The sequence below is a fragment of the Crocodylus siamensis genome, chromosome 10 (genome assembly GCF_052110815.1).
Source record: "Crocodylus siamensis isolate JL-2025a chromosome 10, ASM5211081v1, whole genome shotgun sequence".
Taxonomy (NCBI): Eukaryota; Metazoa; Chordata; order Crocodylia; family Crocodylidae; genus Crocodylus; species Crocodylus siamensis.
In genome coordinates this window covers 65,616,553-65,638,281 of record NC_143404.1, presented here as the reverse complement: position 1 = coordinate 65,638,281, position 21,729 = coordinate 65,616,553, and the positions used below count along the sequence as shown (strand labels likewise).

Genomic DNA, 21,729 nt, shown 5'->3' with positions numbered 1-21,729 from the left:
ACCTCGCAAGATCATCGGGTCCAGCCTCAAGGGGAGGAAGTCAGCTGGGGTCAAATTATCTCAGCGAAACTGTGTTTGTGACCGTCAGACCTCATCTTAATATTATAATTTCACTTGCCTGTATAATATCAGTCCACATAGTGCTTCCACTGTCTCCTGTGACAGCTATAGATATGCCAGGACTGAGGGAATAACCCCTAAACTTGAAAAAAATATTTTTTTTTGCCATAGCTTTGTAATTGTCAGAAGTAAGTGCACTGTGTGTGTGGCCACTGTTGGCCTGTGCTTTTAAAAGCTGGCTTGTTGTGTTGGAGGAACTACCCTCTCAGCCGGGGACGCTCCACCGTTCTCCGCCCCAAAGCAGGGGCAGCACTATCAGCACTAGTCCTACCTATCCTACTGCTTCTATCTTGATGTGGATGGATCACCCTGAGGGACAAACGGGTCCTTCGCTCACAAAGTCTCCTTCAATCCTCAGTCTGTTTGCTGAGACTGCCAACAAGAAATCTCATTGTATGCTAAGTCTATCATATCATGTCACATACAGGCCACTAAATGGCCACCAGCTGGTAACTAATTCTCCTCAAAACCCAGTTGAGCCATGTCATGCCTGGAAACATCCCAAGACAATGATTCAGCACTCAAATAAATAATGCTTAAGATTCAAGGTATTTGACAAAATGTAGCCAGTCTACCATCCAATAAGCATACAAACTACGCAAGTCATGCTTCAAAGCAGAAAAAAGGGCCCTGTCAACAGAGCAATGTTTGCTTTTTAAGCTAATTGCTCTCAGGACAGCCGACAGCAGAAGAATGTAGAAGGGGCGGCCTGCTACTGTCGCTGTGATGATCCAGGAAGCATGCAAGAAGCAAGGTTTTCTTGTTGGTGATCTCTTTTATTGGACTAACTGCATAGTTGAGAAAAATATTACACCCCCTTTCGGGCACAAAGGGTGCGTCTACACGTCACTGTACTTTAGTACTTCCTTTCGGAAGTGCTCCCCACGCACCAGCTCGGTGTACTTTTGGAAGTACTAAAGCACAGCGCAGTATGGGTGGGTACTGCTCCATAAGGGTGGCGCACACTCCGATTTCCTCTCTTCCATTGCCATCGTGGTGTGCTAGAAACGGGCATGGGCTGCTACAGCAATGTAGCAAGCAACCATGCGTAGACCTGCGTGACTGCTGCAGTGTGCTGTATGGCGATAAAGCGCGTCGCTACATTGCCATAAGGTGATGTGTAGATGCACCCAAAGCATCCTTTATATGTGGGCCAAAGAAGGGCACTTAGTACCCAAAAGCCTGTCTAACATCCTTCCCAACTATACAGCTGGTCCAATAAAAGAGATCACCAAAAGACCTTGCATCTAACAGAACGGCCCTTTGCATTGTGAAATCTTTATCCTGCTTCAGCAGTTTCCTGCCTTCCGGATGATTAGCAGATTCATCACCTAGGCGGGCTTGCAATGATTAAAATGGACTTTGTCTGGGAACCGTCATTCCCTTCAGGATGCCACCGAGTTAGGATGACTGGACAGTGCCCTGTGGTCAGTCCCCCGACTGCCGTGATGTGGAACAAAACACCCCCTCAAAACTCAGCTTTCCATCTGTAAAATGGGCCCAGCGGAACAGCTTCTTGGGTGAAATACTTCGTTCCCGCGCCGCGTTGTGTGCGCTCAAAGCACCAAGCATCCAGGCGGGCATCCGGACGGCCCCCGAGCAGCCCCGAGGCCGCGACCCGGGGGAGGGGCCGGGGCTCTGCCCGCCCCCGGCGCGGCGCGGCGCGGCGCGGCGCGGCCGCCGCCCCCCCCCCCCCCGCCTCGCCTCAGCCCGGAGCCGGAGTGCCAGGTTCAGCATGGCCCGGCTGCTGCCCCTCGCCCGCCTGCTGCTGCCGCCGCTGCTGCTCGCCGGCTGCCTCGGGCCGGCCCGCGCCGCCCTGCACCACCGCGCCGGGCAGAGCTGCTACAAGCCGGCGCCGCGGAAGCCGCCCGGGGTCAGGTGAGCATCGAGCCGCGCCCGGGCCGGCTCTCTGCCTCTGGCTCTGGCTCAGACCGTGGGAGGCTGCCTCGGGGCCGGGCGCTGGCCCGCGCTGCCTGCATGCCCGGGGCTCCCGCGGAGCTCGCCTGCACGGGCTGGGGCTGAGCCCCGTCCCCGTGCTCAGCACCGGGCTAAGTATCACGAGACCACTGTCACGTGCGCTCCGGCCAAGGTGGAAGGACTGAGGTCATCGAGGCTGTGGTTGGTTTGTTTGGTTTTTTTGCTGAGATTGGGGGAAAACTAGCGTGACTGGTTCTTTCCTTTCCGAGCAGAACCTACTCGCGACCCCATGAGTACCTGGATACTGCTCAACTGCCCAAGAGCTGGGACTGGCGCAACATTAACGGCATCAACTATGCCAGCACCACCCGCAACCAACACATTCCTCAGTACTGCGGGTCCTGCTGGGCCCACGGCAGCACCAGTGCCTTAGCAGGTAGGGCACACTGCTTTGTCTGTGCACAGCCCCTGTCTTCATCCAGCTTCCCCAAGTACTTTGATCCCCCCGCTGGGACCAGGCTGGGGGGCTCCTCAGCTGGCAGGGCTGGTGGCTGTACTTGCTAAAGGAGATGGCAGTGCCCTTGCTCAAGGAGATGGCAGTGCCCTTGCTCTGGCTGGAAGCTCGGCAGGGCCTGCAAGTGCAGCAGGGCATGCCCTGGTAGAGCCCAGGCAGGGGCAGCTGCATCCACACCGGGAATTCCCACAGTGGTGCCTGCAGGGAGAGAGTTTGTTTCTCCCTAGTTGAATCAGGAAAGCCCTGGTATTATGTAATGCCTAAAGGTGGACAACTGGAGTGATTAAAATGCATTCAAATAAAATGAAAAACAAGGGAGCCTTCACAGGGTAGGAATATTGCACTCCCTCCACCAAGCAGTTCTCCCTATCACAGTCAGGCTCTGGGACAGTGGTTTTCAACCCTTGTAGACTTGAGGCACCCCTCAGAAAGGGCCACTTATTCATTCTCACTTTTTTTCTGACTACAGAAGAAATCATAGAGCCGTTTTTCTGTTGCAGAGAACTTGGAAAGACCACAGCTATGGATGTCAATTTGAACTCCCTGGGCTTATCATGTGAATCACACTGACATACCTAACAGCATTAACATTGTGTGCCTGGGGTGCCATGGTATCCTGAGAATCACTATTCTAGGAAGTCAAGAGCTGGTATAGAAAATAAGTATTAAACCAATAGAGATGCAACAGACTCCTGTTTGAAGTACAGCGTAAAGCAGGTGCTGAATCAGCACCTTGGCAGGACTTCCTGCTGCCTTTGACTTAAAGGTGACCTGACGGGGCAGAATATGTGCATCTCTGTTTTTTGCTTCTTAATGATAGATAAAGGAGATGGACTTGGAGTTTGCCCTCAACGTTTAGAAGCAGCAGGAATATCCAATCTTGCCCTTCTTGATTTTTTAGCAAAGTTGAGAGGGAGCTTTCTCCATCCTTAATTAAAGGAACATGCAGTCTTTTAAAACTTCCCCAAGCATTTATCAAAGTAAACATGAAATCTGTTAATAAGCGTACAGGTAACACATAAGGGCTCCTATAGGATCACAACTGCAGTTGTAATAAACAGCACACAAATACTTGTTCTGAAGTCTGTTCCCTTCAGTTAAGTAGCTGAGGTAGACAAAAAGGCAAGCTGCCCAGGGAAGATGAGGTAACAGTAAAATAAGCAAGGCCAGCTATGACCATAAACCATCTGAAAACTTGACCTTAGATCTTGTTGCTGTCTAAATATATGCTGAGTCTAGATTTCAGAATCAAGTAGACTCATACGGTCCTAGCCCTGCTAGAGGCTTTTGAAATGTCATCTGACTGCTCGCTATGTAAAAAGAGGTAGTAATACTTGACTTCTTGGTAAACAGCTTTAAGGGCTTGTTCTCAACCTTTCTAGTTCCTGTTGCTTTTTTTACTGCAAAAAACAGAGGAGTTTTTCTGTGGCAGAGAACCCAGACCACAGTAAGTCAGACTGTTTGTCACATCTCAAATTCCTGTTTGAAATCTCTGGGTGTATTGTGTGAATCGTGTTTGCACACCAAGCAGTACTAACATTGTGGAACACCCTTGAAAGGACCTCAAGGTACCCTGGTTGGGAATCACTGGTGTTGAGATTTGTGGATAAAAAGGGCTATAAAGAAAACAAAGGGCTGTAAATGAATCTGAGAGATGTCACAGCCGGCCAGTGATTTGTGTTTGGTTTCTTAAAATTGCTTTTCACATCTGAAATTGATTGTATTTATTATTTCTCTATATGGACACATTCAACCAAACCTCTAATGGGAAACCTTAGCTGCATCTGCAAAATGCAAATACTCTCAGCTGGTCTACCAGACTGGGTCACAGTTCATTTAACAACTCAGTATGTCAGAAGTTTTTGCTCCCAAAAAATGTCAAGCTGCGAGTGCAACTAAGGAGACAAAATTAGAGTATTCAATCAATGTTTAGTTTAAAACAGTATTAAAACTAAAGCACCAACTGCTAAGTCTCTCATTATTTTCACAGATCGCATCAACATTAAGAGAAAAGGTGCATGGCCTTCTGCCTACCTCTCAGTTCAGAATGTTATTGACTGTGCCAACGCAGGGTCCTGTGAAGGTGGAGATCACTCAGGTGTTTGGATGTATGCACATGACCATGGCATTCCAGATGAAACCTGTAACAACTACCAAGCCAAAGACCAAAGTATGGCAACAACTTTCACGCACTTGTTACTGCCATTTCCTTTTATTCTGCATGGTTTAATCCCAGCCTAAAGGAATTTGTGTACAGTCTGGTTAATATGCCCCTTTTTTGCTCTTTTCTACCATTGCCAGGCAATGTAGCTTGTGCTTTCTGAATAAGACAGCAAGGTCTCTTAAAATATATGGTTTGTTTTGGCTCCAGAATCAGACAAGACAGTACATTATCAACATGTCTGAACAAGCATTTCCTTCCAAAGGTTGCTAAATTTGATCCCATTAGTCTTCAATATGCAGTGGTGTGGAATACTCAGAAATGTCATCCTGAGCTAAATGGAACAGAACTTCAGCCTCTTCTGTAATTTTGTGTGCATGCATGCGCGTGCACCTGTGTGTCAGCTCAGAGTGAAAGTAGTATTGTACCCAATGATGAAGGCACTGTACAGTAAGGGATCAAACATCCTTGAAAGAGTACACATTATGGAGATCATAGTAATTAGCAATTTTGTTTAACCTGAGGAACCAACCAGGCAGAGAAACAACAATAACTTGTCAATTATTTAATCCCATTTAAGTCTCTATCCCATAAGGAACTTCCGTAAAAAACAAAACACAACAAAACATTGGTTTACTATAAAACTTACTTTATCATTGCAAGATAGTATTTTCTTAATTAAACTTATTTAATGAAGTATCTATCACATTTTGTAGAATGTAAGAAGTTTAACCAGTGTGGAACGTGTGTTACTTTTGGGAAATGCCATGTGATACAGAACTACACACTCTGGAAAGTTGCTGACTATGGCTCCGTCAGTGGGAGGCAAAAAATGATGGCAGAAATCTATGCCAATGGTCCAATCAGGTAAATAAACAGTGTTACGACATAAGAACAGGAATTCTACAATGAGTATTGAGATAAGTTGGAAACATGAAGCTTGCTCAGCCTGATCCATTGTTTCTTCACCATGCAGCCTTTGGTATTTGGAGAGCAATACATGCCAAACATTTGCTAGCATCTTATGCAACTAGACTTTAGACTTCAAGTCAATTTATTTGTTGGAAGCTGTTGTTCTTGCTCAGCCCATCATAAAAATTATTTTCAAATAAGGATGTTGTCTCTGCTTTGTTACAGTTGTGGCATAATGGCTACATCAAAGCTGGATGCTTACACTGGGGGACTTTATTTTGAGTACAACCCTTCTCCTTCAGTGAACCATATTGTATCGGTGGCTGGATGGGGTGAGGAAAATGGAACTGAATACTGGATTGTTCGCAACTCCTGGGGTGAACCTTGGGTAAGGAAAAGAGGGAGGAACTTGTTCACAAAATGATTGCAAACAGAATTATGCTTATCTTTTTAAAACTACTTTTCAAACTGTAAGAATAGCTTGTTTGGAGTAAGAACAAGCCTTTGAAACAGCTGTGGATGAATTTACAATTTTAAACATGGCTAACAACTTAAAAAAAGAAGCTGATAAAATTGAACAGAAGTCTGTGCAGGTAATAATAACATGTAAGGTAGTAGAAAAGCATATTTGTGCAGTGTCACCTCTAAGTCCCAAACGGACATGCAACTTCACTTGGAGCCCACTGTAAATTGCTACTGGAGTCATAAATCAAATCAAGTCTTTTGATGTCAGGAGGAAGAGGGGAAGGGATAAATGAATTTCTAGCTGCCCATGTGCAAGTTCAGCAAAGCAGTTTGCTACTTCCAGCAAGCTTGCCTTGTGGACCCCATTTATAAACCTAAAACTTCACAGCCAAGATGTCCTTGGCCTGCCAAAGCTGTGTTCGTGGGATACTTTTAGGAAGCTGAGGAGGACCAGGCTGGTAAAGTCTTCTTTGTTTATACTAATGCAAATTAATTTATTTTAGGGTGAAAGGGGCTGGCTGAGGATCGTAACAAGTGCCTACCAAGGTGGAAAAGGAGCAGAATATAATCTTGCTATTGAAGAGGACTGTGCATATGGGGACCCTATACTTCCATGATTGGCCTTTTTTGGTTTTGAAATTTGAGAAGTCTTTTCATCAATCATGTATTTTTTTTAAAAGGGCAGTTTTAACTATTCTGTAGCACTGAATAACCAGGTAGTCATGAGGAATCAGTACAGATCACCACACTGTTTTCAAAGTAAAATAATTTTAGAGCAAAGGCCAACTGCTTCTACAAGATTATTATTAAATTTGAAGGGTACATCTTTAAAAAAAAAAAAAAAAGTATCTGCTGAGAAAAACAGCTGTGGCTGCTTTTTCTGTTGTGCAGTTCTTAACTGCAGCTCATTTCTCAGAAACTAGACACGTTCTTTCTATAGAAGTACATCACACTGCAGGTTTGGTATCCCCTTCCCATCACTGAGAAACTTTAATCTGACATAGGTAAGATTTACCTGATACTCTCAGGGAAGAGGTTTGTGTTTACAAATTTTAAACTTCCAGGGAGGTGAGCTCCCTGGAAAAGCTGGGCCTGGAGCTTAATTTTATGTTATATTCACAAACTACAAGGGCACCAAGTAAACTTTTCCCACTGCCCATGGACTGTGCAGTGAAAGCTATGGTTTTGTGTTGTACATCTGGAACAGTATAGTCACATCTCATTGTTTTGCTGTTCCTATGAGAAGGCATATGCTGTATTATACATAAAACAAATTAAATGTTGATACTGTTACTTTATCCAACTGAAAATGACACATTAAGAACCAATGATCTTCAAAACTACAAGAAAAAATTAAGATGGTATATTGCAGTTATTCCCTGAACCTTCTTCGATTTAATTCCAGACATAATTGAGTAGCTGTACTATTTTTATGAGGATATTACATTATTTAATTCGGGAGGGAGTGTGGGTAGATAGGATTGTCAGAAACCCTGGCTCTTATTTTATGTGCATAACATACAAGGAGAGATAGAGTGCTGTCTTTCTCCCATCTACTTCCTAACAGTCTGATGTATCATGTAAACTAATGATGAAAAGTAAAATCAGTGCCATATCAACAAGTGTAAACCTGATCGTATTTTAATAAATTCTGTCTTATGGGAAGTGATTAGAGGTGTTAAGTAGATTATAGGTCATGGTCATGGATAGAATTTCAAGTGTACAAGCTTGTAGTGATAATTGAGCTCAGTCACCTGAATTTTAACCCTGGATGAAACAGGCTCTTGCACATGGAGCACTTACAGCGTAACAGCTGCTGCTTGCTCCCAGGCAGCAAGTTCTTCCCCCTTTTTTGTTCCAGTATGACAAAAATATACATACTTTGAATTATTTTTACTGCATGGGGCCTCTTAAACTGGACTTATCTTAAGGCCTAAGCATGTCATAATCCAGCACTGACTGCTATTGGTACCTACAGCAGCACTTTGGTGTGGCATATATTGTGGGTACATGGGGCTTAAACAGAATCTGTACTCTAACTGCTCTCACCTGGTCAGGAATGTGGATGGAGCCACCGTCAAAACAACATATGCATGCAATGCACTAAAGTGAAATGTAGTTACTTCCGGCTGCATAGAAGCTATGTGCATCATGTCTGCGGTCCTCTTGCTTTTGGCCTGCAGATTGGGATAGGATTGAATACAACACACTCTATACTTGGGAGCTTGTACTTCATTACAAAGGTATTAGGGACCATCTATTGCTCAGCTTAGTGTTGATGAGTAACCAAGAATTCAGTATCTAGTGATGGTAGACAGCTGAGCTCAAATAGCTTAACTGTCCACCTGTAAGCAGGCCTACCTAAGAGACAAGTTAGTTACTGTTTTCAGTGAAATACAAGGTAAGAGAAGTGTGCTTAATCAGTATTACTCTCCAAAAATGACAGGTTTTCTTGCTTCAAGATGTTAATTAAGCCAGCACAATGATCTATATTAGAACAAAAAGTAGGCCATTACAGATGAAATAAAGCATTAGAGCAAGAAGTTCTACAAACTCCCTCTGAATTTGGCCTCTCTCTTCTGTTCCAGAAGACATTATGGAATAAAGTTGGTCAAAAAAGGTTAGGAAATGCCAGAACTGAATTCCTTCTGCAACTTCCTGCTGACTCTCCTTGTGCATATGAACCATCAGCCTTTGTGACCGATTACTAGAACTCATGCACAAAAGAGGTTGTACAGGCAACTCTGGGTATGCCACTTCCTAGCTTGGGAAAACCTGGTAGTCCCAAATAGTATCATGCTGACCTGTAGTGGCTCATTAATGGTGTTGAGACCTTTAGATCAACAGTTACTTCTGCTACCAGTAATTGTGGAAGTGGTGGTAGAATTATACTTTGCGGACCAGCCACTAAAAAAGCAAGCCGCACATAACCTGATACTAAGTTTGGTACTGACAGAATAATGATGAGACTAGGCATCTGTGGATTCAATTCTAGTTTCTGTATCTAGTATATGATTAAAATGACTACAGATGACTGCCTATGTGTGCTACCCTGCTTTGCATGATCAGGGCAGACCAAGAACACAACCAGCAGTTTCTTGCATTTCAGGGGTGCCAAAAACTCACCTGTGCTTCAGGTCAGATCCAGATCACAGAGTTCCTTGCAGGCTGAGTCCAAAATAAAAGGAGCTTCCCAGTCCAAATCTGGACATGGTGGTGGGGAGGCAAGTGGCAGTGCAGGGGTTAAACACAGCTATCACTCTGTAATCAGTTCTGTGACAAAGCAGTGATACAAAACAACTCAGAGTTTATTTTGCTGTTCTCCACTACAAACTGGCTGACAAATTCAAAAATGTTTATTTACATCCAGATAATTTGCCTACAGTGCCAATTCTGATGCAGTAATGCACTTACCAGTAATATGCAAAAACATCTATTACCAAAAAATAGATTTCTATACAAGGCCACTCTCGCACAGGATTTTTTTCAGTAACAAAAATTAGCTCCGATTGCTACAATTCAACATGTTCCATGACATGTAGTTTCAGAAGGAAAGTATTTAAGAGATGCTGTAACAGAATGCAGTAACAAGAAAAAGCACTATGGCTTCTCTCCAGCACAGGGCCAACTATGTACTCAACCCCACCACCTGAAGTCACAAGATCAGAGCCTGGAGCATTTAGGGTCACGTTTCAGGGAAGTGCCTCAGAGAGGTTTCCCTACTTAGCACTGGTCTCCATTCTTCAGGTGTTCTTTAATTACACACAGTATCAGTGGAAGAAATTTCTACCAGAGTAGAAATTTCTACCAAGAGTAACCAAGAAAGAATACTCCTCAAAAACATGACCTAGACATTTCTTTGTTCTTCAGGATATTTGTATGTAGATGGGCATTTTGATTTGCCTAATTAAAATCCCCTAAAGAATTACTGGACTTTTGGAGAATCCCTTATTCCAAGATGCAATAAAAGGCCTCATGATCACAATTACTGTGAAATATGGATCAAAGACTTCTTGCCCCCTTCTTCATTTGCTACCTGTTACCCAGATACAGAACTTTAATGGTGGAATTTATGGCAAAGGATTCATCATCTGTGACTTCGGTATTCAAGGTGTTGCGCATTCTTGCTTTTCCATGTTTAGTTCACCATAATGAAGTTAGATTTGCAATGAGCTTAAAGAGAAAACACAGAAAGATTTTTAGTATGGCACGCTAAGTGTTTTCATGTGCAGTGTCTGCATTAGGTAACTGGCCTGCAACACTTTGGTAAGTTAGTTTAGGGAACTATCTTTGTCCTTAGGCATGAGGAAGAAGGCTGTATCACTACAGATTTTACAGAATGTTAACATGTATGTACAGGAACAGGTAAGAAAAGAACAAACATTTCTTACCTATAAACTCAGTGACAGGGTCGTGTTCACCTTCTGTTTTAATAGTGCCTGCAATGCTGTCGTTCTCCAAGATTGGAAGGAAAAGCTGTACAAAGTCTGAGGTATATGGAGGAGCAATTACATCAAGCACCTGAGATGTGAGAAAGAACCACAAATTATTGCTCCAATTTGATGTTTGACAGAGACATTAATCCTCTCATAAAACAAACTATTCTTGATTCTTTCATATAACCCCTCATCTCCAACTAAGCCATAAGGGCAGAATTAACTGGCTGATGTTGCAGTCAAAACCTATTTGAATCACTAAGGGAATTCCTGACCTCTGAAAGCAGTTTTCCCATGTCCTACTAAGGATCCAATGTTAAATACCCTTCTCAACACCTTAAGTATTTATGCCTTGCAGTATATATACACAAAACAAAAGATACTCCCAAAACGTTACAGAAAGTCAACTAGCATTAATAAAAATAAAACTGCATCTCCATGTTTTAGTTGTTCTGTCCCTTTTCAACATATTACCAACATTAAGAACAGGCTGCTGACCTCAGTAACAAAGTATCTAATGAGTGAAATGTCTGTGTCTAGCTTCTCCAGACACTTGCGGATATAACTGACAACAGGTAGGACATATCCTCGACTGAGTAAGTGAACCATTCTGTCCAGAAGAGTCTTCTTCAATTCCAGCTGAAAGACAGAAAACCCCGGTGTGTTTCAGTATGAATTGCCTCTAAGAAAAAGGTGTCATTATTGTTCATCCTCATCAATTTAATTTCACAGGTAACATTTTGTAATGACATATTCCTGAAGCAATCTCTATTGGGAATGCTAGGTCAGTAAGACCTATTTCTGTGAATCTAGTGGCCAGTAAGAGGCAACACAAAGAACAAATCCTTTAAGAATCACCTGTTCCATAACATCAAGTTGTGAGTGTTCCGTTTCAAAGAGCTTAACAAGAAGTTGCAGCACCTGGGGATGAAGCAGCTGATGGCATGTACTGATCTGCAAATATAATGCATAACATCATCATTTCCTCCAATTTAAAAAGAATATTCAAGACAAGCATATACTTATTTTCGAAGTTATGGATTCGGTGCAGGTTAAAATTCTTCAGGAATGAGATATGCACAGCTGCCAGTCACCCCTTCATTGTATGGAATAAAATCTGTATTAAAATTCCTGTAAATTTATTTCATAATTCTGAAATGGGTTTAATCTCTGCATGTTTACCAACATCCAGTCATGTAAGCTACGCAACACAACATCTTTTAAATGAAATCTTCATATTTTCCCAAGCAGAAAGCAACTGTGACCACCTGAAACATGAGACACTGCTCCTGCCTTTGTTTCAAGGTAATATGCATCATCACAGAACTTCACAAGAGGTAAGAAACTCCATACCAGCTATGAACCGACTGCCCTGAGGAGTTTTCAATCTACTGACTCCTCTGTGAAATCTTATGAAATATGAACTTTCATTTCTACCCAAGAGAACTTTTACAATCTTTTCACCAATGCCTGATGAAGGGTGTTTGTGCCCGAAAGCTTACAATAAAAAATTCTTTTTTTGCAACTATCTTGTTGGTCTAATAAAACATATCATCTCTACCATGAGTCCTGATTACAACACAGCATAAGCTTTAAATGGCTTTTGGATCAAACCCTTAGAATCATTCCAGTCACAAGCCTAAAAAATTGCTGTTATTCTGCGAGACTTCCTTTACACTCTTACCTCATCCAGTAATGCCAGATGCACTGGAGTGTGATCAGTCTGAAGCTGAAAATACCGTGGTTCTGAGACAGTCCAGTCTACCCACTTTAATACACCCATTGCCACCACTGGAAAACTAAGGAAGAAAAAGTTATATTAGACAAGCTAAGTCTAAACTTTTTTTCCCTAAAATGTGATCTTTTAGTCCACCCTAAAATTCAACTGAAAGTTTCACAGTTCAACCCATGCTGGAATTAATGTGATTAGGAAAAACAAACAAAATGTTATTTCTGCTACTGAATATTCAAACCAGACTCCAGTAGGAAAGAAAAAGGAGACAGATTTTCAGACTAGAATTCCTTTTCCCTTCATAGGGATACTCCCTCAGCACATAAGTTAAGTCTTAATGAGTGGCCAGAAAGATTCTCTTTCCCATGTCATTAGATGTTAACTTGGTTAGGCCCAAGATGTTGGGTCAGGTTGCTTAACATCAACTATTTCATATTTCCTAGAGAAAAAAGGATCTCAATGCTAAGAAAGAAACCTTATGAAAAACAAGTAACCTGGCAATAATTCATCATCTATTTCTAAGTGAAGAATAAGAATTTTCCACAGCCCATTACTATAATCAGACACAGGTTGCCAGAGTTGATACGATTAGAGACAAATGTGTATTTTCAGTTTCTATGTCTCTTCACTCTGTAATTGAGGCCACTGGGCAAATTTTCCAGATGTATATGCACAAGGACATTCCCCAGAACTACACATAAGGAAGTAACTGTTCTGTCAGAATGGAAAAGATCTCCATTAGTGGCAGCGCAACTACTCTATATAATATAGTCTACGTAATTCAAAAAGGAAGGACAGACAGAACACTGAAAAACTATTTATGGTATTTTGAAGTTACTTGAGTGACACTGAAGTATAAAGCAGTTCAAGTTGCAGGCATTTAATTTCCTTCTTTTTAAACGTTAGTATTACAAAAAAAGTGTACTTTCTTGCTTACCAGTGAAGAATATCTGCTCAGGAATAGACTTTCTACTTACCGGATACACTGATATAGGGTGCTCAGCTCTGCAACCAGTTCTGAAGCACCTTTGTTCTCATTGCAGCACAGATTATGAACAGTTTCAATTGCTTTTGAAGTTGACTTGAGCTCATCCTTATTTATACTCACTCTCTTGTTCTGAAAAAAAAATTAAAGGGAATGCATAGCTGATTAAATCTTTGGGTGCTTATGAAAAGAATTACTACCTAGTACGGGTCTCAGAATGAAGACTTGCACATAGGTTTATTACAATAAATGGAAAGTAACAAGCATGTTTCCCTTCTATTAAAGATGAGCATCAGTTTGACTTTTAAATTAAAACTATTGGCTGCCAAAAGGAAGGTACTAATTACCTACCACTGGAGAGACTTGCTCTTGTTACCCTTTGGAATAAAATTGCAAAAAAAGTCCAACACATTCAAAGTATCACCTATTGGTCTGGATCTGCATATGTGCTGAAAACCTACTGCTTCCAGTGATTTCAGTTGAGCTAGGAGTTAACGCAATAAAAAAAATATCAGGGACAGGCAAATTTAATATAGGTAATGATAGCAGTTAACCAATAAGCCTCAAATTTCCTCAATATATTTATTTTAATACCTAGATAAGCAGACAATTCAACTTTACCTTTTTCCACGTTTCCACTACACTGGCTGCGTATGCCAGTATATGAATGTACTTATGTTTGTGGTCTTGATTGATCTTGGCACCTGGCTTAAAGAGTGACTGCATGAAAAGGTCCAGAAAGGCAGGGACTCGAATCTGTAAATAAATGTAGTTACTTAACATAACAGATTTAATTTACAATAAATAAATACACATATACATACAAACAAATATTTGCATTGTGGGAACACACAAACTAGGGCACAATGCACTGCCCTTGAGGATTGGGCTAGTTAATTCAATAGTCTATATTTTGAAAGAGGCCTAAGTAAGCCTCTGAGGAAAGAGAGGCAAGGGAAGGGGCAAAGAACTCAGTATGCAATCAGGTAGTGAGAAATCTAAACAAGAGCATTTGTACTTGCAAGTAAGCGTGCCTGCCACAGGCTGTAGGCACAAAATTAAGCCCCTTTTAAATGTGTCCTAATAATCTTTCCATCTTCACCTTCTTCAATATTTTTACAAAACTTTCCCATTAGGTACAAAAAGGTACCAATTCTGAAATGAATAATTCAGCCCTACACACATAACATCCAACAAGGTAAACAATACAAATAGTGTGACCCATTTTTATGTCCTTTAGAAAAAAAAAGGAAACAAGAGGAGCCTCCAAGATGAATGAGTGCTGGCAGGGACTTCCAATCTTTCAACTGGTGTTTGTAGAGCATTAACAGTGATACTCAAACCTCTATTAAGGGTTCAAAATGGTAAATGAAATAGGTGCAACAGAAATACGTTTCACAGTATAAAAAGGTAACTACAAACCAGTTCTACTGGAGGTGGGTCCATGCTGGTAAACATTTTGAACAGGACTGTGATATCTGCTGGGTTCAGAGCACCTTTGGACAACATCGCACCAAGAGCTTGACACGCTCGAGGGTAGGACGCTGCAGTACCCAATGCTAGCGTGATCTGACTGGCATCATGGCCTCTTGATAAAAAACAAAACACACATGCAAAATCTTATTTTTTCTTATAAAACAAACACATTAGCTTTTCAGCATGTGCCACCTAATGTGCAGCGAGAACCCTTGAAGGCAGAGCTTTATAATCAGGGAAATTACAGAAATGTGTTTATATTTCACCAGCAAGATTTTGTTTCCAAGATTTGAACAAGGTATTTTAAAAGAAACTTTTACAAGATAAAGACACCAACATTCAGTCCTTCCTCATACAGGACATACATACCCTCTACAGAGTGGCAGAAATGTTTTATGTTGGTTGCACTACAGGAATTCTTACTATACACTGTTTTATCCTACCATGAGGCAGATGAAGAAAGCCAAGAAGTCTCTTTAGCTATGAACAGTCAATTGAGAATAAGCAAAGCTGAGACTGTTTAAGTTACTTTAGTGAAAAGATCAAATGGAAATTAATAAAAAAGGCTCACTTTTCATGGGCGTATCGCTGAACCTCCTGAGCAATCCTGCGCACAGCAGATCCACCTTGCTCTTCTTGGGCTAATATGGACATCATTGCCTGAGCAAAGAGATATGTATGCTCTCCATGGCACACCATTTTCTGTGAACACATTTATCGCCATGTTATCAGCCAAGCTGAAGTCACTTTTCTACAACTATATTGCTATAACAAAACAAGTCATAGTGTAAAAGAAATAAACCAGTTACTGCAGAAAGACAGATGCAATAAAAAATCCAGTGCAGAAAAGCAACACACAATAGTACTATCCAGGAACTACAAATCAATTTTAGAGCTCTGCCTCACTTTCCTACCATTCCTACGTAATGTGAAGGACATCTCTTCCATCCACCGAACCAGATGACTTCACGGCTGTACACTATGCCTCTCGTTAAGTTTGCTCTGCTATTTAGTAGAAAATAGCATTCACCACATTACTTCAGACTCAACACTGATGGGGCTACCACTGTAATTCTTTTCACCCTCAGTAGAAGGGATGAAGATACTTCAGTTTTAGAATCCAAAGCCACCTGTGGATCTCCCTCTCTTCCCCACCCCTCAAACCACCTCTTAATCTCTTCTCAGTGAGGCACTAGGCAGTTAGACACACTTAAATGATATAACATGCATCATCCTAGAGCTCCTAAGTTGACTAGAAGTTGCCTAGCTAAAACTGAATTTAACATTAGCAAGTCCATCCCTGTGTGTTCTTTAAAACCTTGTTGTGTTCATTACTAGGTGGCCAACTAGATTGGCTTTCAGACCCTGTAAGAAGTACTAAGACCCTGTAAGACCCTATGTAAGAAGTACTTACTACAATTGATCTATAGCGTCTAGAAGGCATACAGGCACAAATTCCAGTTTCCTATTAATATACTTGGCATTGGAGCAGCTGTATCCTTTTCCTATATTCTGATTTCACCTTCTAATTTTGTAGAGGACTAAAATCAACTTAAAGCAATATCCATTCCTTAAATCCTATGGTAGGACAGCCCCAAAAGAAAAGAGGTCCTCCTTGAACCCCTGCATCCGAACAAAATCTCTTTTTGTGTGGTTCTGGGTTTTCTATAATGCAACCACTGTGCCAGAAACAATACCCATCTATCACTTGACAGCATGTGCCAATCATGACATGATAGCACAAGGGATCTGAAAATCCTCTTAACTGTATTAGCTTGGTGGGAAAGTGCAGATATCTAAGAAAATGTCATCTCAGCAGCAGCCCATTGGCCAGGTCACTGAACACTACAGAACAAAAACTAATTTTAACAAAAATTTTCGGTACTTTTTTAATTGACTCACAAAAAAAGACTGCAAAACCATTTTAAAAAGGAAGATTTTACATCTCCTAACTCCAGGAAACACAAACATTTCTTTAGACCAAAGAGAGAAAAGCACTTACAGCAAACTCAGGGAGGTTCTTTTCCAGGTTGTCTTCCCCTCCATCTAAAATTGTAGCTAGAGATGTACGTAGCACTCGAGAAAAGACTTCTAATTGCTGACATGCTGTTGATACACTGGTTATCTCACCCTGATACCCAGCATCAGAAATAAGCTAAATACAAAAAAAAAAAAAAGTTAATTTTTGTATCTCAGCAAAACCTAACAAACCTAGATGGAACTATAGGAACATTTAATGAGTTCTCAAATATGTCCAGGGAAATCGTATTCTGTATCTAGGCATGATTAGAAATAAAGATAGGACGACAGGTGAATAAACCATAGTATATACTATTATTGTTAGCATGTTGTATTTCAGGAGAACCACACCTATTTCGGCAACTCTAACAAAACTTAAAGTGCTTAAAATTTAAATGGAATAAATGCCCAAAAGAGTTTAGGAAGATTACGTTGTGTTCCCCTTGTGCTAGACCAAGTTTCAAGAAATACATTTCCAACCTACAATTCGTCACATGTTCTTCATTAAGAATATGCACTTCAAATACGCCAATACAGTTAAAACAAAAAACAACACAATACAAAACAAAGATCTAAAAGGCATAAGGTAGATTACAGATACCATTTGATACAGGAAGCATCAGCAACTATTGTTTTTCCCATAGCAAGCTATTTATTGTTTACCTTCACAGTAAAATTAAGCATCAGGCAGTCCGGATGGGCTTCAGCCAGTTTGTAAAAAAGATCCCTCCATGTAGTATGCGCTATCATTTGCTCAAGCCAGGCTGGGGTCTGCAACAATCGGAACAATGGAGAAAGTTGCAATACTGTGGATTGATTTTTTTAGGATACCATAAACATATATAAAATTCCAAGAAATCAATTTCTTAATGTCTTTCAAGATAAGATTTTTTACATGCACTTGAGACATTACCTCTCCTTCTTCTGTGAATATAGAATCTGCTTTCCGAGGGTCAAAGTGTTTGATAAGTAAACTTTTCAAGTGGTTTTCCACAGTTTCTTGAACCTGCACGGGCTCAACACCTGCAAGAAGACATGTTTAAGCTGTTGGTGTTAACAGCAACTATAAAAAGTTTCTCACGAGAGTCTCTTATCATAGAGCTGAAACCATTTAAGGCAGCAGTTAGCAACCTTTTCAACCGATGGGCAAGATCAACCCATCTTGGGTGGCAGACCAATGCTTCTAACCCAGATGCTGCTTCTCCTTCTCCCAAGTACCTGGCTCCATGCCTGTTCTGGCCCACGCACCATACGTTGCCAAACCGTGGAAACAGGGGTTGCCAAAAGGAAATGGAAAGTATTAAAAAATCATAGTAGGGATTGCAAACTATGTTAGATCAGAGTAGGAGGATTCAGGATTTCTCTGTCCAAAAAACAAAGATGTACTCAATGTGCTTAAGATCACAGATACATGTATGTGTACAGGTTACACTAAACCAATGATTCCCAACCTTTTCAGATTCAAGGCACCCCTTGGAAAAATACCATCTCTTAGGTTTCACTCATTTTTTGACTACAGAAAAATGAAGAGCAATTCTTATGTTGCAAAGAACTCAGAAAGACCACAACAGATCAAAATGTTTTTGGTACTATGAACTCATATTTGAAATCTCTGGGTTTATCTTGTGTATTGCATGTAGGTGTGTGCACACTGGAGAGTGGCTGAGAATCACCACTTTGACTCTTTTCATCCCCTGTCTTTCCCACTCAGGTGACTAAGCTGATATTTACACAACTACTATTAAAGTGCTACATATCAAGCATTGCCTAATGACAAGGAGGACATATTCAGGTACAAACCCATGTGGCCACAAACCAAAAGACTATCATCCCATATGCCAGGTTCAATTATATGCCCACTTGCCTTGACAAGATTGTAAGTGCTGGTACAAGTAGTGTTTACACAATTGCCTGCAACTTTCATAATTTAAAACACGTCCAACAAACAAACAAAAAAGGTCCAGAAAAATTATACTGCACATGGAGTTGAAGAAGCAGACTTACAGAAGTCAAAGGAAGCTTAGCAATAAAATATTCCCATCCTAAGCAGTAGGACAGTACGTAGGAAAACTGTACTTAGAGAACTACATAAGACCCACAGAAACAGACTTCAATTAATATAGCAGCTATATTTACACTGTGAAGTAAGTCACTCTATTATAAGACACCAAGTATTTCTAAAGCATCTCTCATACTAAAAAACTTTATTTTTATTCCTAGTAACAAAGAAAAGGAACAACTTCAGTTTATAACAGCATCAACTTCATAAAGAGACTCTCACGGACAGTTTTCCATGCAAAAAATGAAGTTTATTTCCTATATGTGGACTTTCTACCATCTTGAACTTTCCCTGAGCACGATGAAGGGTGCACAAACCCGAAAGCTTACAGAATAAGTTATATTTTTTTTTTGCAATTTGGCAGTTGGTCTAATAAAATATTTCATTTTGGAACCAAGAGTTCTGGATTTTTTGCATTTCAACTTTATAACACATTTTGTACTACAACGAATAGGTGTTTTTGGTGTATATCACTGCCCTGTGCTCCCCGTTGCCAGGGCAGATCCGCTGTGCTAAACAGCTCTCACAACACTGCACGAGTATGGAAGTTCATCCCAGCACAAGCAGAGGATATTTTCTGAGCCCATAAAGAAGAACTTACTCACATATATTGCAAGTAATGACTTTTATATGGCAACTTTGACATCCTCGGCTTTTGGAGCATGAGCTTTGCATCCGCTAGAAGTTGAGCAACGTCAGGTCCATGAGGGAAAGGCCATCACGGCTCGTAGCAAAGAGGAGCTCTTTCGTTAGACCAACAAGATTTTGGCAAAAAAACCCAACCCCCTCCCACAAGCCCCAAGGTGAAGTCGTGCCACTGCCCATACCAGTTTGAATGAGCCACTCTGCCAGCAGGTTCACGGTCTGCGCCACGGCTGTGTAGTTCTCCGACAGGAGCTGGATGACGTTTTCAGGGGAGCCGCCGGCTTGGAAATACCTGGGAGACAGGTGAGAAAGGGGCAATGACTCGAACGCGAGAGGACGTGACTGACACCGCGCAAAACCAAGTCGAGGCGCAGCGGGATACGACGGCAGATCCCGATGGGCCAGGGAATGCGGCACACGTCGCGTTCACAGCGTGTCCCGTGGAATAAACACGCCATAAGCAGCCCGTACGCCAGGCCCGCCGCCGCCTACCGCTTGAGCGTGTTGAAGATGGACGGCTCCATGATGTAGTCCCGCGTGGAGAACTTGCTCAGACACTCCTGCTGCACCTCCGCGTCGTCCTCGCCCTCGCCGTCCTCGTCGTCCTGCCCCTGCCGGGGCCACAGCCGCCCCGTCACCACCCGCCCGGCTCCCCGCCCCACTCCCACTTCCCCCTCCCCTTCCCGTCCCGTCGCCCGCCCCCCTCACCGCGCCGCAGTCCACCTCGTCCCCCCACTCAGCCGCGCTGCCCGACAAGTAATCCTGCTCCTCCATGGCCGCCGCCGCCGGCAACTGCCGCTCCCGGGGCCTCAGCAAGGCGGCGGCGCAGGCGCAGGCGCAGGGGGCGGGGCGCGGTGCTGACCCGCCGCCTCTCGCTAGGCCGCCGCAAGCCCGTGTCACGGCTCCGCGCCGCAGTCCGCACCGCGGCAAGGCCTCCAGTTCCATGACACGCCAGTGCCGACCTCCAGAGCCACCGCATGCCAACACCACAACACGCTGCTCCGCACCACAGCTTTCAGGTCTGTGGCACACCACGCCATGCCAAGGGCTCCAGGTCCACAGCACGCCAATGCCGTGTCACTCCACACTACACCAAGGCCTCCATGTCGACACGCCAATGGCGTGACACTCCACGCTACATCAAGGGCTCCGGGTCCACGACACGCCAATGCTGTGGCACTCCACCACATGCCAATGCCACAACACGCCAACACCTCCAAATCCAATGCACCAACCAGACTTTCTGGGGGATGCATTGTTTGCAGCATACTGGCCAAAAACCCTTTTCGTAGCAAGAGCCTGACTTCAGGTTTTGCCTTGCAGCCAGCTCCCCTGCAGCAGCACCACCACCATACCTAGACTCCGGGCAACCCCAAGCCAACTTTTAGCATGGGCCACCCTTCACCAGAGATAACAATCATAAGAATTAAAAATGACCATTTTCAGGCCCCCTTTCTGTCCAGGCCCAGGCAGCTGATGGGTTTGCCCCTGCCTGTGTCTGGCCCTGCCCTACAGCATGGGATTGACAGCAGCAGGCCGTGGACAAGCAGCTTGACAGGGTGGGTTGCAGTCCAGAGCTTAAAAGAAACCAGTTTCTGAGTAAGGTCTCAACCCTTCTCTCTTTGCAGCTTGTCTCTGGCTGGGAAGAGAGGAGGGCTGATGCACTGGCCAAGAAACTGGCTTCTTCACGCTGTCTGTTATCGGGCGAGCCTAGGCTCCTTCCTGCCTTCAGTATCTTGCAGGTTCTGGCTCCTTGGTAAAAGCTGGTTCAAGCAAATTTGGGCCCAGCAGCATCCAGGTCAAAGCTTCAATAGGTGATATTTCCATCCTGGTTCACCCAATAAGCTGCAATATCCACCATCTCTTGCAGACAAAAGGATGCCAAATCAGACAGTTCACCCTTCCGTGCCCTTACTTATGAGGCTGGGGTACTGCTGTTATTCCCAGGCAGCTGCACAGGGAAAAATATGCTGCATCTCAGCCAGCACCCAGTAAAGGGACAGAGATCCACTCTTGCAGGGTAATTCCCTCCGGCATATACCTCATCACATGCATCACTGAAGAATGGGTCTTACCGTTGTACTACATTGGTGGCCCCTCCGAGATCCTTGCAGTTACAGGTCAGTTGGTGCTGAACACAGTGTTGCAGAAGACTTATTCTGAACCATCGCATAAATTATGAGCCACAAGTTGTAGCTCAGGAGAAGAGAGCAGGAGATGGAGATGAGTGTTTAGATGAAGCATATAGAGATGGTTAATTTGTAACCAAAAGTGACATTTTTGTTGTT

General features: G+C 42.8%; 2 protein-coding genes across 3 annotated transcripts; one reads left to right on the top strand and one right to left on the bottom strand.

Moving 5' to 3' along the window:
- Positions 1–1,796: 1,796 nt before the first annotated feature.
- Positions 1,797–7,758, top strand: CTSZ (cathepsin Z). The gene is made up of 6 exons (XM_090064598.1): positions 1,797–1,998; positions 2,310–2,473; positions 4,542–4,721; positions 5,429–5,579; positions 5,850–6,012; positions 6,593–7,758. Exons 1-6 carry the CDS (start codon positions 1,856–1,858, stop codon positions 6,704–6,706), a joined length of 915 nt encoding a protein of 304 aa, XP_089920724.1. The 5' UTR covers positions 1,797–1,855; the 3' UTR covers positions 6,707–7,758.
- A 1,621-nt stretch (positions 7,759–9,379) lies between these two features.
- On the bottom strand, positions 9,380–20,288 carry NELFCD (negative elongation factor complex member C/D). 2 transcript variants are annotated; one of them, XM_090064597.1, is made up of 15 exons: positions 20,165–20,288; positions 19,934–20,052; positions 19,624–19,733; positions 17,651–17,760; positions 17,401–17,508; positions 16,721–16,873; positions 15,290–15,420; positions 14,665–14,830; positions 13,864–13,998; positions 13,235–13,374; positions 12,210–12,324; positions 11,384–11,479; positions 11,024–11,164; positions 10,481–10,610; positions 9,380–10,262 (listed from the first exon to the last, which is right to left on the bottom strand). In XM_090064597.1, the coding sequence occupies exons 1-15, from the start codon at positions 20,213–20,215 to the stop codon at positions 10,228–10,230; spliced, it is 1,740 nt and encodes a 579-aa protein (XP_089920723.1). In that variant the 5' UTR covers positions 20,216–20,288; the 3' UTR covers positions 9,380–10,227. The 2 variants fall into 2 exon arrangements, with proteins under 2 accessions (XP_089920723.1, XP_089920722.1); XM_090064596.1 differs by having other exon boundaries at positions 20,150–20,271.
- Between the last annotated feature and the right edge of the window lie 1,441 nt (positions 20,289–21,729).